Consider the following 16,028-nt stretch of genomic DNA (forward strand, 5'->3'; position numbering starts at 1 on the left):
ATTTTTAACTCTGTCTGGGTTGTATGTAAGCAAATATTATACTGGAGAAAACACTGAGGAACTGATATTTGTTTTCAAAGAATAAAAAAAGGTTTATTAAAAAAAGATTATTTGAGGTAATCAACATTATGCCACAAATGCTGTCGATTGAGCTTAACGTATTGAACCCGGAATATTCCTTTAAGACATACAAAATGATTATGCCCCCTTATTTTGCATCTTAATACATGGGGCTATGTAACATTTGCCTAGACAATTGTTTTTCTTCCCTAGCCCATCAGATGGCGCCTGCTTTCAGACTAGGGGCTGTTCGGGGTGCAGTGGTAAGTCACAGATGTTGCCTGTCCCTTCCTTTTGTTTTCCCCCCATTGAAAAGAGAGACCTCAGCTGTTAAAGGAGATTCTTCATTATGGCTTCAATGTTCTTTTGAAAATTGTTTCCATTAAAAAAACATTTTTCCAAAGGAAGGTACCAAAGTGAGGGTTAAATGAAGTTGAACAACGCACAGGCTCGTCGGGTGCTTCTATGATATTCTCAATGACAGATCGCACTGTGGGCAAAGGCCTCTAAAAGAGGACTACAGCAGGCTTGAAAAGAGTCTGGGAATGGAGGGTGCTTTGGTTAAGGCAGATGTCTCCATGTGTTGCAGGTGCACTTGTTTGTTTGTTTGTTTGTTTGTTGTGTCTGAAGTCTCAGTAAATTTGGAGAATTTGAGAAAAAAATGTTGCTTCTGATTTCATCCTTTGGTATAGTAACTGTGTATAGGATGTGTATGAGTTTACAGCATAAGGCAGCATAAAAGTGATCGATATGATCGATATGTAAGTCTTTACTTTACTATAAATTCTCCTACCTGCCCAATAGGTGGCAATATGCACAAAGAATGTGAATTGTCAAAAACAAAAAAGAATGTGAAAGTGGTGATTGATCACCAAAAAGGACTTACAGTTAAAGTCAGAATTTTACATACGCTCATTTTTTTTACCACTCCACAGATTTCTTATTAGCAAACCATAGTTTTGACAAGTCGTTTAGGACATCTACTTTGTGCATGATATGAGTAATTTTTCCAACAATTGTTTACAGACAGATTTTTTAACTTTTACTTGACTATATCACAATTCCAGTGGGTCAGAAGTTTACATACACTAAGTTAACTGTGCCATTAAGCAGCTTGGAAAATTCCAGGCAATTAGTAATTGGAGTCAATTGGAGGTGTACCTGTTGATGTATTTTTTTAATGCCTACCTTCCAACTCAGTACCTCTTTGCTTGACATCATGGGAAAATCAAAAGAAATCAGCCAAGACCTCAGAGAAAAAAATGTGGACCTCCACAAGTTTGGTTCATCCTTGGGAGAAATTTCCAAATGCCTGAAGGTACAACGTTCATCTGTACAACAATAGTATGCAAGTATAAACACCTTGGGACCACGCAGCCATCATACCGCTCAGGAAGGAGACACATTCTGTCTCCTAGAGATGAACGTAGTTTTGTGCAAAAAGTGCAAATCAATCCCAGAACAACAGCAAAGGACCTTGTGAAGATGCTGAAGGAAACAGGTAGACAAGTATCTATATCCACAGTAAAACGAGTCCTATATTAACATAACCCGAAAGGCTGCTCAGCAAAGATGCCACTGCTCCAAAACTGCCATAAAAAAGCCAGACTACAGTTTGCAAGTGCACATGGGGACAAAGATCTTACTTGAAGCATGGGGGTGGCAGCATCATGTTGTGGGGGTGCTTTGCTGCAGGAGGGACTGGTGCACTTCACAAATTAGATGGCATCATGAGGAAAGAAAATTGTGGATATACTGAACGTTTGAACTAAGTTAAACAATTTAAAGCAATGCTACCAAATACTAACAAAGTGTAAACTTCTGACCCACTGGAAATGTGTTGAAAGAAATAAAATCTGAAATAAATAATTCTCTCTACTATTATTCTGACATTTCACATTCTTAAAATAAAGTAGAGATCCTAACTGACCTAAGACAGGGAATGTATTCTACAATTAAATGTCAGGACTTGTGAAAAACTGAGTTTAAATGTATTTGGCTAAGGTGTATGTAAACTTCTGACTTCAACTGTAAGTGCTGACCTGTTTCTCACCCACACTTATCATATCACTTCTGAAGATATGGAATTAACCACTGGAGTCTTATGGATTACTTTTACGCTGCCTTTATGTGCTTTTGGACCTTCAAAATTCTGGTACCTATTCACTTGCATTGTGAGGACCAACAGAGCTGAAATATTCTTCTAAAAATCTTTGTGTTCAGAAGAAGAATGTCATACACATCTGGGATGGAATTAGGGTGAGTAAATGATGAGAGAATTTTCATTTTTGGGTGAATTATTACTTTCATTTAAATTACTTACCAAAACTCATAATCAAACTTATTTGTACTTTATTGTTCTATATCAGCAAACAGTGTATTTTTTTCTCTGAAAGTGTTGTAATATTTGATTTGGTAAAATTAATATCTAATTAAATAATCATGCATAGCGAAAGTTGTTTTGAGAGAGGCACAGATTTATCAGAACACAGGTTTACTTGGTGTTCATAAAAATGTTTAATGAACCAATTCATCAGTTAATGAATTAACCAAAAATGACCAGTTTTAAGACAGAAAAATAAAACATTTAAAATGTAAACAAACTGAGCCTTAGTATCTTGGAAAAGGAACTAACTAAAGCCAACGTAACCATGAAGATGCATTTACCTTTAAGTACTAGTTCACATTTGAAAGTAAACTGACCATCAGATGCAACTGAGCATTCACCAAGAGTGCGATCATCAAATGTACTTCTATATGGAAGCAGTTTGACAACTTTGCTAATCAGTAAGTCATAACAGTCGCAATCCCTTGGACAGACAATTGAACTATTGTTGATTATGACACAATCATAATATTGAACATGGGGAAACCATAGCAATGTAACCAAACCATTGTGATTGGTTAGATGACCTCTGACAATACACATCCTTTGACAGAAGAAACTAAACTGAGAGAGAGAGAGAGAGAGAGTGGTAGTTGATGCCCCTTGTTTTGTGAAGATTCCTTTGTCCAAATATTGGGTGAAGTACCAAGACCAGCTAATAAGCCCTCCCTCAGTAATGTATAACACTCAGGGGATATTTCTGATAGGTAGAGGAAGGTTTGGGTAGACCGTTAAGGGTGGAAGAGCCCCTTTTTGTCCATAGTCCATGGCCTAATCCCAGATCACCTCTCATGTCCAGAATTCCCGACCCTACCAAACTGTGTTCTCCCCTATCTCTTGGCCAGGACGAGACATGGGGCCACTGTAACTAGTGTTGTTGGCCAGAGGGAAGGGTGGACTAGGACCCCCTGTGAAGCCGCCCTCCCCCTGTTGATTGGGATGAAGTGGTCCAGTCATGCCTGGTTCAGGACTGGGGGTGTCTGCGTGTGAGATCATGTCCGTGAACCTTTGGTCATCTGAGGGGTGGTGACCAGGGACCGGGCCGCCCTCCAGGGCTCCTGTACCCGAGCTTAGAAGGTAAGGGGACTCAGCTGGAGACTGTGCCTGTGAGGAAGGGGGTCCATGAGGGAAGAAATCATAGTTGACCACTGGCCCGTAGTAATCACCCTGGTATTCTGTAGAAAAGACATGACAAATATGAGTCCAATCAGTAACTGCTTCCCTAAATCTTTGTGAATTGTTAACCTATAAATGCATGGGTGTTTTGCCAGAGATTACTTACATAGGGTCTTTAGCAACCAGACACATAAATCGATCACAAATGGATCAAGAAAATGCCCAGATAGTGTTAAATTACAATTTATTTTTCATATATCAAAGGGATGATGCAAATGTGTCAGCCTATACAACTATTTTGTAGCTGGCTACACTATCAATGAGAATATCAGTATAGCCTACACATGACAAACAATGCATTTGCAGAGGTAACTGAAACTCAGTGACTGTCTGTCCCTGAGCACTTTATTAGGAACACCAGACATGGTCATCTGCTATTGTAGCCCATCCGCCTCAAGGTTCGACGTGTTGTGCATTCTGAGATGCTATTCTGCTCACTACAATTGTACAAAGTGGTTATCTGAGTTACTGTAGCCTTTTTGTCAGCTCAAACCAGTCTGGCCATTCTCCGTTGACCTCGTTCATAAACAAGATGTTTCCGTCCGCAGAACTGCCGCTTACTTGATGTTTTTTTTTTTTTTTGGCACCATTCTATGTAAACTCTAGAGACTGTTGTGCATGGAAATCCCAGGAGATCAGCAGTTAAAGAAATACTCAAACCAGCCTTTCTGGCACCAAAAATCATGCCACAGTCAAAATCACTGAGAACACATTTTTTCCCCATTCTGATGGTTTATGTGAACATGTATCCGCACGATTTTATGCATTGCACTGCGGCCACACGATTGGCCAATTAGATAATTGCATGAATAAGTAGGTGTACTGGTGTTCCTAATAAAGTGCTCAGTGAGTGTATATTGGAACATTATTACATATCTTGGGTCACTAATGAACCTATTCACTTTTGGTAGTCAAGCAATTATAATTTTATTTTATTTTATTTATTTATTTTTGCCATTTTATTATAGTTACACTATTTATGAGAGAAAGCTTGAGGAATACTAAAGAGGTTTGGGCATAACTCCAGAACATTGATGAGGTAAAGGGGGTGGAATGAGCTCCTGGGTCACTAAAGACCCATGGCATGCATTTCAGGGTTAAACCTGTTTTTTGTTTTTTAGCTGTTCAGTACATGACTTGCCACAATTATAATTTGATTAACTCATTGGGTAATGTTATATTTATTTGATGCCCAAATTCAACTTTTTTTTTTCATTGTCCCACACAGTGAGTCAGAATAATTTAGCTGTGACCAATTATTTATAAAGGTAGTGTAATAAAGACAATATTGAAATGGAAAATGTGCTAATTAATGAAGGAAAACACAGAGCTCTAATAAAAAGGAAGGAAAGAGGACCAAAATAGATTTAGGAATAGTGGAAAGGAGCACAGAGAGGCACGTGTGCATTGCCACACATACATTTTTACTGACACATCCATCCTCTCTCTCTCTCTTTTTCTCTCACTCTCATACCTATATGAGTTGGCCTATATAATTAGTGCTACAGAAAGTCATTAACTGTTCTCCCAATTCAATTATTTTTTCCCAAAGTTGTGATACTTTAATGTGGTAATCAATCATCAAAAGACAATTTACTATAAAGAAACGGCAGTTGATCATTGGGTGATAGATCGTCAATGCCGGACATCAAGGAATCAGTATGTCCATCTACATGCAAACTTCAGCTTTTGCTCCTGAAATCTATACTTTTTGAAAAGGATACAAAACTGGGAATATCTGAGAATAATGTGGACTTTAAATTCCAAATTCTATAATGGTTGATGCCATTATTCTGATTGTATTTTTATGTTCATTCATTGCAGAATTTAAATATATGCTGTAACACCTGTTAGTAGGTCAGATGCCAGGTGTGTGCTGGAATGTAGTGCAACAGGTAACACACAATTTTTTTGCTTTTAGGTGTCTTTCAAACATATTTCTGTGTGTTTATGACTAGAAACCAATGCATAATTCTCCATTAAATTCTGCAGGATCCTGTGTTATACTTCTCATTTTTAGAAGTGTTACGCTGGTTTTTAGGCTACAAACGAGCATGAGATCCATAGAAAAATGGTTTTGGGAATTCTGCTTTAAAGGTACGATGTCTTGATACAGAGAAAGAGTGTGTGAGTAAGGGCATAAATATGCACTTTGTGAGAAAACATTCTGATTCTCCTTACACAAACAAACACAAAGAGAGAAGGGGAGAATAACTGTCCTCATACCTCCATAGTAACTGTATCCTCCAGGGCCCAGGATGTCAGGGTCCTCTAGCCTTCCTCCGAGTGGCCTCATTCTGCGGGGTCCCCTGAAAAATGCATGCCTTCGAGCACCTAGAGCACTGAGCTGCTTCATCCTGCGTTCTTTAGACCGTCGATTTTGAAACCATACCTACAAGGCAAAGCCATATACATATAACATAGTTAATGACATGTTGTAACTCAACACATGTCATGTGTGTCCACATGTCTGAGGAATTTGCACATATGTGCTCATCTAAAGGATTGGAGCTCCTGAACACTTAATATTTCTGTATCTTGTAGTCTAACTCTTCAGTTCCAATGGCTGGTCATTTTTGACTGGGAACACAACAGGTGTAACAAAGTGAAATAAAACCAATACAATGTAAAGAAAATGGTCAAATTTTTTTTGTGTGTTTTCAGATGTGAAAAAGGTCAATTTTATTTCAATTGGATTAAGTAAAAATAAAATAAAAATCATAACAAAAATAGTAGTCTGGGTCAAAATGACTGGAACACAACATAAGGGTTAACATCTGTGATTTACTACACTTTGGTTAATTTTACTGATTATCCTTTCAGAAAACAGTTTTCAACATTGTATATATTTTCCGAGCTTGTACAGATCGCCTGATTCCTATGAACCTGGTTTAGGTACCTTGTGTGAGTAATTAAACCATCTGGAACAGCTAAACATGACCATGTTTACTTCCATCATGACTCATCTTCAGTTGATGTAAGGTTTAAGGTTAAAATTGTTTGAGCCATTGCAGAAGGAAAATAAGATTTTGTGATTTATATGTCAAAAGGTCCACAGAAAGATTATAAAAAAATATGCATTTTACACTTCGTACTCTCCTATCAACACTTAATGAGGGGAATTGCCACTCAAGTGTTTTCCAAGTGTTGTAATTTAATAATAGAAATAATCATGAGAGCACAATAGCAAAGACTAGATATATGAAATATTTATCAGAGTTAACTTCACTATACCACTGTTATGGCCATGATGATTTTCCATCTAAACAACATATTGCTCAACTTCTGAAGCAGAACAGGCTACCTTTCAAAAGTTTTTAAACACTTACTCATTCTTTATTATAATTTTTTTTTCTTTTTTTCTTTTTTTTCTCACATTTTAGAATAATAGTAAAGTCATCAGAACTATGGAATAACATAATTGGAACTGTGGGAATTATGTTGTGACTAAACAAAATCCAAAATAAATCAAAACTATGTTATATTTTAGCATCTTCATAGTCACCCTTTGCCTAGAATTTGCAGACATGTACTCTTGACATTTTATCAACCAACTCCTTGAAGTATCACCCTGGGATGCTTTTTAAACAGTATTGAAGGAGTTCCCATCCATGTTGGGCACTTATTGGCTGCTTTTCTTTATTATTTTGTCCAAGTCATCAATTTCAAAAACGTTTTTTTTTTTTTATTAAATTTTAGATTTATAATGAAATAAATTAATATTGTAGCACAATTGTATTTTTGTCAACAAAACTAATTACAAACATTTAAGCATACGCTTTCAGATCAAAAGATTTTTAAGATCATGAGAAACATTTCAGTTATGTATTTCAAAAGTTTTGATGGGTAGTGTATATTGCAGACAAACAAGCTGTAGGATAAACAAGAAAATAACAGAACAGCCACTGACAACAGCTAATCAGTTATAAAACTATTAATGAAGAGAACTGACACAAAATTGATCAGTTTAGACTTGTTAATTTCCGACTTTAAGTCTAATCTTCAGCTACAGAGCTCAATGATAGTGCTGTAAATGCTGCCTGAGATTTATTTTCCTGCAAAAATTAATATACTGTGATGATTTCAACAGTCCCTCATCTGTGTATGCAAGCACATAATGTCTGAGCTACTACAATGCAGACAGGTATCATTTGATCACGACACCACCAACTCATTAAAAAGAGAACTGATCTAGAAGTGTGTGACCAATGCAATATCAAACTCATCACTGTCGAACATTGTTTTAATCTTCGACAGTGACCAAGGCAATTTGGCATACCACTGTGCCAGTGAAAATCCAATATAACCATTTAGTCAAAAGAATAACTGCTTCAACAAACAGCACGAGGGCTGTTTTCATACTGTTGTCTTATAAACTGCTTGCACAGGAACACAGAACAAATTATATGAAAATGACATTGTTATGCATATTGGTAAAATGTAACACATTCATGTCCAAATCTGCATTGTCACTGCATAATAAATTCTAACAACAGAAACTCAGATCTGGATGCAGAATCCTACTGTGTTCGAAAGCAAGAGAGACTATATAGAGAGTGTGTTCGAGAGACAAAACCTGTTCTCTACCTAAAACCACTTAAGCATTCCTCTCCATGCTCAGCAAAGGCAACACCTGCTTATTGAGAACAATTGGCTAACTGTTTGGTACATTTTTATGGAAATGTTTTGCCTCCTCCTGAGTGAGCGTTGCTTAGGGATTACACACACATGCTGCTGAACCGGCATGGCTCCGGAGGGCTCCCTGTACAGAACACAATCCGCATTTAACACATGACAAATGAATAGGGACGCATGGCAAAGGCCGTCTCCATTTTGGCTCAGAAACAAAGCAGTGAGTCTTGCCGGGATCGAGAGTGGGTTGTGATTTCTTGACGATGACATGTGAAGATGAGCTACCAAGTCTTCTGTGTGACTGAATTCACACATAGAAGACACCCAAGGTGCTTTGGCAATTAAGACGAAGAATCAAGTTCCCTTTGTTATTATAGACCTTCCTTTATTTTACACCAATAAACGGGTTAACAAACAAATAGAATAGGTATTTCTATATAAAATGAGCACTATGATGATGTGCCCTTATGTTTATTGGTAGTTTTGCAACATTTTATATTTTCTCCAGTTATTTAATCAACATCTTCATTTTCAACTCATCGATGTTTAATTAAAATAATATTAATAAAGATCATTTTTGGTATGTTTAGAAAAATAGTTGAGAACTTTCATTCTCACATAAGGTGTTGATCTGAAATTTTTGCATGCATTCTACAGCATGGCTGTTTTTATACCAACCAAGACTTATCCAGTTAAATTCTACCAAACAAATTGTCTGAGCAATTTATTAACAAAAAAGTAATACATTTAATGAGAACAGCTGGCTGCATTTGCTGTCAGAACAGATTGATAGCTGATGTTTTCATCTTAGCTACTTTTGCATTTTTGGATCAAGGCCTGCTACCTGATATAAATGACTTAACAACTTTAATGTACTGTTTCACAGGATTTACAACAAAGAAAGAAATGTGCCAGCCTATACAAGTATTTTGTAGCATGCGACACTATCAATGAGAAAATCAGTATAGACTACACATGACAAACCATGCATTTGCAGAGGTAACTGAAACGATTAAATAGATTTTGAGTGTTAGTGTGAATGCACTAACACATGCACAGCCTATAACAAAAGAAGGCTTAAAAGGTCGACTACATGGCATTATTTTGTTAAATAATACAAGCCCTACTTATTCAGATACTTTCATATAAATAAATAAATGACCAAATTAAATATTTTATTAAAAAAAAAAAAAAAAAAAGATGCTTAAATAAATAACGACCAAATTACATTTCTAAAAATGGAAGCATAAATCGATATCCATGGCTATGCTTACCTGTATGACTCGCATGTTGAGGCCCGTCTCCTGCGCGAGCTGCTCGCGGATATGTCTAGTAGGCTTCGGCGTGGCCACGAACGCGGCTTTCAACGTCTCCAGCTGTTTGGCCTTGATGGTGGTGCGCGGGCCCCTTCGCTTCGTGCACGAGTTTTGCTCCTCGTTTTCGTTGTTGTTAGTGTCCTTATCTGATGATGTGGAATTGTCCGTCTCCTTTGTGTCGTCCTGAATCGGGTCCGGGAGATCCGGCGATAAACTCCGGTCCGTACACGATGACACTGAAATGATAAAGAATTAATGAGGGACTAAAGGTCCAAAAATAAGCTCTTTCTGCAATTCAGTCGGACAATGAAATGATATTAAGTCTAACTAAACCGTAAACTCGTTCTGAATTTTAACCCAATGTTTTGTTCACAATTAAAAATATACCCTTGCAAAACTATCAAACAAAAGATATGCATGTGCAAATATAACAATGTCCATGTGCAACCTAATGCTCTCGACAAACAAATATTGAGACCTTTCACAAAAGGCTCCATTACGACCGACAAACTGATTCGAATACACAAAAGAGAAAACATGCAGAGGTCTAAACGTGACTCAAACGCTCACTTGTGCAAAATATCGGAGGAATTAAGACTGGCTGTCTCTTGGGACAGGCTGCTGTGCTTGATAACACCTTGTCATTGTCTGAAGAGCGGGGATAAACGACTACAGGCGTTTATCTGACAAGAACGCATGAGCTGAAGAAAATGAGTTATGGACATTTTTCCATAGGTGGACACAACAACACCATACCAAAACAGTGCTCAGCTGCAATGACAAGGATTGACTAAAATCATATTCACGGACATGGGCTATCATAGTGTAAACTCGTTTAACTTTTATTCTAAAGTGTTTAAAATATTATTATTATTATTTTACAATTTTTTTTTTATCATATAAAAATGCAAGCATGATTTTTAAGAATAGCATTTGAATAATTCACTCAAATATCAGGCTATCTAACATAATATTTACATAATCAATTGCAACACACCCGGTAGGGCCAGACAAGATTTTTGATAAACAAATGTGATATTGCAGATTTTTTTTTTTTTTAACAAACCCAAATAAATATGCTTTTGTACAAGTTATTAAAACCAGAATCGGTATTAAATTAGCATTAAAGACCATTTGCTGCATTAACGAATCTGAGTGTTATGTCCCTTTTAAATAGTATAGACTAAGCACTCAGTCGCTGGTAAATTCGTTAATTGGACAAGCTCTGACCCCGGAAAGGAGGCGATAATGATGTCATTGGTGTGTTGGGAAACAAACAACTTGTAGTTCTAAACACTCGTGGCCATCTCTGTCACACGTGAATGGCGAACCAACACACCTCGGAATTACTTATTTTAAATGTAGCCTTTTCTTCCAGTGGATTTTACATTTGAATAGCCTACAGTAGTAGCTAAACGTGCTTTGCAATGTGTATTTACATGCATTTTAGCTAATTTAAACTAAGGTAATTTATCAGCAGTTGACAAATAAATAAATAAGTAAATAAATAAACAAAATAAAAAAGTTAATAAAACGTAAATCTGAATTAGACCCACATTTTGATGCACGCAAATGTTACCGCGATCGTTAAAAAACGCCGCGGTCACTTTTATTTATTTCTTTTATTTATCTTTAATTGTATTGTATTTTAAAGCTCTGTAAACGATAACAGCAATATATTCAGCCTCATTTAGTCTAGCCTAACAAATATTGTTTTTTCCATATTATTCAAACAACAGATTCAGACTCTTTCAGGATACTCCGACCCCCAGTCGCCTCTCTCACCTGAGTTTAAATTGACCTCTTTGATAGCGCTCGCACTCATGTAGTCCTCTTTGCACACAAATTTGTTTTCGTCTATGACGTAGAGCTCCTCGCCCGTGGACAGCTGTTTGTTGCACACCGTGCACGTGAAGCAGTTCAGATGGAACACCTTGCTGCGCGCTCTTCTCACGAGGTCGCTGGGTGAAATGCCCTGCAAGCAGCCCGCACATTTCGTACCAAAACGCCTGAAGGGGACAGACAGGTGTAAATTACGCAACAATATTTTATTAAATGAATAAGAGCAGCATGGTACGCCTAATCGTAAACATAAACGGTGAGGTAAAAGAAAATCATATCATCCTATGAAATAATCATTCTAAATTAAACAATATGAAGTCATTCATATAGACAACATATTTATCAATGACTCCATGCAACGTCTAATGTCTAACGGGCATCTCCTATTTCTATTCAGCCTTTTAATAAACCATGCCGTCGACTCTGAATAATTCGGAAGGAATTTGGCAATAGGTTCAAGATAGGCTATTTGTAAAAGTCGACACGCTGTAAATGGAAGTGATATTATGGGATTAGGCAGAATACCGAAATTAAGGCGTTCAAATATTAATTCAAGGTGTTGACAGATTATCACAATTGACACCCAAATACACAATGTATTTCTTCAGTATCACAATGTAAACTATCGTTGAAATGAAAACGGAACAACACGCTGCAAAAAGTACGTATTTAGCGTGCTTTTTAATACATTTAAGAATAAGACAATTTAACCTGATTTTGTGTGGGCTATTAGTTTATTTATTCCGCCTAGGCTTTGAAATGAGAGATAATCCGCCAATACACCTTTTTTTTTTTTTTTTTTTTTTTTTGTCTGCTTCTATTTAATCGAAGAGAATGCAGCAATACATAGAGGTCATACGGTTTGCTAAATTCATATTTCAGTGACAAAGAGACGGGAATGGCAAGGTATACAGTGATTTTCACCTTAAAAATGGGAGTGAGGCACGTCAAGCGCACTCCCTTCTGTTTCTCCCCTCGGGTTTATTTTAACACTAATGTACTAAATCTTCCCCCATTTGTTATGGTATCTAGTCGCTCTCGCGCTTTTCAAATGCATCTCTCCCAGTGAAAGGTCACAACACTACTTACACAACAAATGGACGCATTACGGGTGATTACTGATTCGCCCCACTAATGGCTCTACATTCAAGCATAGAGCTGGATGGGCCCAATAGAACGTGATGGTCAAGGCCGTTTGGGATAGCAATGGCATACAAGCTTAAACACTGTATGACATTAAATAGCACAGTAAAATGTAAACTAGAAAAATACTTGACATAACTAATTTGCCGACAATAAGAATTAATAAAAGTATATAAGCGGCCTATTCTGCCTGCAGTGATACTACAACAATATAATTGCAGGCTTTAACAACACAGGTAAGGCTATGTGTTTTGAATATCTCTCTCTTTAAAAAATAATAATAATAATTTAAGAGTGTGTATTTTTAGTATATAAATCTTAAGCTAGGAGTAAAACGATTTGATATTCAAAAGATTGCGAAAAACATGAACAGTCATTTTATGTTTGGTGATTTAACTAGTCCTGGTTGTAGAAAGCATCTTATCATATTTCAAACAATATTATTATTATTGCTATTATTATTGTTATTTTGCAATAAATAAATAAGAACATTTCTAAATTAATAACATGGTTAATCAAAATAATTTTATCATTTTAACTATTATATTTGGGGGTAATTTAGATTTACAGAACTGTATGACACACAACTGGTAGAAACTACACCATCTTGTGTACAAAAGGCCGCAAACTCTTTAAGAGAAATACTCTCACTGAAAGTTTGGAATGGGCAACATAGTAAGTTTTCGAGTAAAATGAACATTTTAATGTTAATGTTTCGAATTAATGAACACTCTTTTCCCCACGATCATGTAAAGGCCGCAAACGCTTTAAGAGGAATACTCTCACTGACAGTTTGTGAATACAATAAGCAATGAATAGCCATCAATCAAAAGCTATTAATGAATGACGCGATGTTAGGGAGGATCAAAGGTTTAATAGTACATTACACATTTTTAGGCAGGTTAATCCACAAATTGAGACTCATCCACGCAGAGGAAAACAAGGGTAGGCAAATCCTACATGACACATTCTTCACATGGGGATTAAAGTCCAAAAGTTTGACGAGGTGAGGGAACCCAAATGCGTGCAGCTTCATATCTTACCTGAAAAAGTCAATTTTGCAATAGAGCTTTCCGTCCCTGGAGAAGCATTTTTCAGTCAGGTTGCAGTTACACTCGCAGCATTGAACACACTTGGCGTGCCATGCACGGTCGAGAACATTTAAGAGGAACCGATCCAGAATGGGCCTCTCGCACCCCGCGCAGTGCACCATCATTCCGCCCTGGAGGGGACCAAGAGCAGACCTTCCCGAACGGGCACTGCGCCTCAGATCGCACGAATCGGTGCGGAGCAACGTCTTGGCTTCTTGGAGAGGGGGCAACGGCAAAGCAAATGTTCCGTCTTGAGAATGAGTTTCCACCACGCCTAAAGGTAAACACTCCGGATGTGATTGTTATGCATCATACCTGTCGGCATCCAGAAATCCAGATTGTTGAAAAACGCCAGTCAGAAATAAATATCGTTGCAAAAGGGTTCTCCAGTTAGCACTATTTTAATTTAATCAGATTCCGCATTTCCTCTTATTTTTCACTGTGTTTTGTGATATTGATCCACCTGCTTGTCCACTCACCTCACAACGACACTTTTCACATCACTGTGTTCCAGTTCGCGGGAGCTCCGCGCATCCGTATTCAGATTTGGTGACGTTTTTGCTTGTACTCTAGCCACGGTGGCCAATCACGGATGAGTTGCCATGGTAACGGGTTTAAATATTTGGCACTCTCAGGTTGCCTCCAAAGTTCCACCGTGGGGTTGCTAAAACGTCTAGTAGAAAGTGCATTAGCTAATAATTAGGCTACAAGGACGTGCTGTTTTTTTTTCTTTTTCTGACCAGTGTGCAACTTGGATTCGACCAAGAAAAGGCCCCAGCAGACCCGGAATCTCTGTGATAACGACACCAAATATGGACCAGAAGACACTGTTTAATTTCTACAATTTTTTTTTTAACGAATAAAAAAGATGATACGGCTCCATCGGGTCTACAGTGATTTTGAGTGTAGCCTAATTATTATAACATTTCTTGCTAAAAATCTAGTGACATTGACTACAAGAAGGTAATAGCTTGTTCTTGTTAGAAATGTCGATAAATATCTAAATGAAAATTTTCGGCATGTCATTTGCATGGTGTCTACAGTGCAGTGTAGAAATCCAAATAGCCAGCAGTGCGTCAGTGATCTGCGTGCGCGCTGTGGGAGGATCCCGTACTTTTCTCATGCAAAAAGCTATTTACAGGGAAATGCAGTGGATTAAAATACTGGCTCGCATCAATAGCGATTACCGGGTAGCCCAGCGATTTGACAAAGTAGCCACAAATCGAAGGGATTTTAAATATTTACCCAGGTAATCATTTTGTTAGCAGTAGAAATGCAAACACTACTCGATGCATTCCAGCGCACTAGAGACTGATTTTTTCTTTTTCTTTTTTTTTTTTTTTTGTAACAATTTGGACAGGTTTTTTTTAAATTTTTTTTCATTGTTATATTAAGTTAAAAATTGACACTAGAATCTGAATTAATTTTGTAAAAAATTTCGCGTTTATTTAACAATCATTTCACGTTATTACATTTTTTTGACAGGTCTAGGTAGCCTATTTTTTACGTATAGATGTAAACACGTTGTTAATAGAAATCTCCCATTGTGGGAAAAAAAAAATAAAAATAAAAAAAAAAATATATATATATATAATAAAAAAAAATCACAAAATAAAAACCTTGTTACCAATCTGGGTCGATTATAATTTATTTTTTTAAACCGACATTTCCCTCTACATTATCATAGCCTATATATTGTGTGGTTATATGATAGCTGACTGAGTCATTTAGTCATTGCTGATCATTGGAATAAATCCGGATCAGGCCACCCGTGGTTTGTCTGCTTCCCTCTCTCCATGTAAACAATGGAACATTTACAGTTGTGTTAGTGTATCGGATTAAAAAGCGAATGCAAACACCGTAACCAGTGTTCATTGTCAAATAGAGCTTATTCGTGGGACATTAAGCAAACTATTAACAAGGGAAAATCGTAGCAATAACAATAATTAAAATAACAACAACAATAATATACATACAATTAATTATTATTATTAGGCCTATTATTATTATACATTTACATAAAGCATTATAATAAAGTAGTCTATATATATATTTTTTTAATTAGATTAAATTAGATGGATTATCTATCCATCCATCCATCCATCTAAAATTAATTATCCTTTTTACATCAAGAAGGGTTTAAACAGTGGCTACATATTAGCTTTTGGTAATATTTGGAGTCAGGTGATGCCGGTGGTCTGCATGCTGGAGAAACGGATAGCCGCAGGCGCTTTTCGGGACTCCCGCTGTTCTTGTCAGGCAACAAAGGCAGCGAGCTTGGCTTCGCTTACATTTCTAATCCCTTCGCGATCCTCGCTATTTATTTTCTCACTAAGTAATGTTTTCTTGACTTCCCATTTAAGAAATCCCCCTGTTTTCCAC

General features: G+C 37.0%; 1 protein-coding gene across 1 annotated transcript; it reads right to left on the minus strand.

Annotated features, from left to right (window-relative positions):
* Positions 1-2,568: 2,568 nt before the first annotated feature.
* Positions 2,569-14,136, minus strand: lhx5 (LIM homeobox 5). The gene is made up of 5 exons (XM_051677221.1): positions 13,599-14,136; positions 11,356-11,579; positions 9,529-9,806; positions 5,849-6,014; positions 2,569-3,621 (listed from the first exon to the last, which is right to left on the minus strand). The coding sequence occupies exons 1-5, from the start codon at positions 13,769-13,771 to the stop codon at positions 3,257-3,259; spliced, it is 1,206 nt and encodes a 401-aa protein (XP_051533181.1). The 5' UTR covers positions 13,772-14,136; the 3' UTR covers positions 2,569-3,256.
* Positions 14,137-16,028: the final 1,892 nt, after the last annotated feature.

Source organism: Myxocyprinus asiaticus, chromosome 38 (assembly GCF_019703515.2).
Source record: "Myxocyprinus asiaticus isolate MX2 ecotype Aquarium Trade chromosome 38, UBuf_Myxa_2, whole genome shotgun sequence".
NCBI lineage: Eukaryota > Metazoa > Chordata > Actinopteri > Cypriniformes > Catostomidae > Myxocyprinus > Myxocyprinus asiaticus.

What these genes read in the sequence shown, in the direction of transcription:
- lhx5 (XM_051677221.1), bottom strand. Translation starts at nt 13,771, where the DNA reads ATGATGGTGCACTGCGCGGGGTGCGAGAGGCCCATTCTGGATCGGTTC. An exon ending in TCAACATGCGAGTCATACAG is followed by an intron (nt 6,015 to 9,528) that starts GTAAGCATAGCC and finishes TTTGCCTTGTAG; the next exon opens with GTATGGTTTCAAAATCGACG. An exon ending in AGGATACAGTTACTATGGAG is followed by an intron (nt 3,622 to 5,848) that starts GTATGAGGACAG and finishes TCTTTTCTACAG; the next exon opens with AATACCAGGGTGATTACTAC.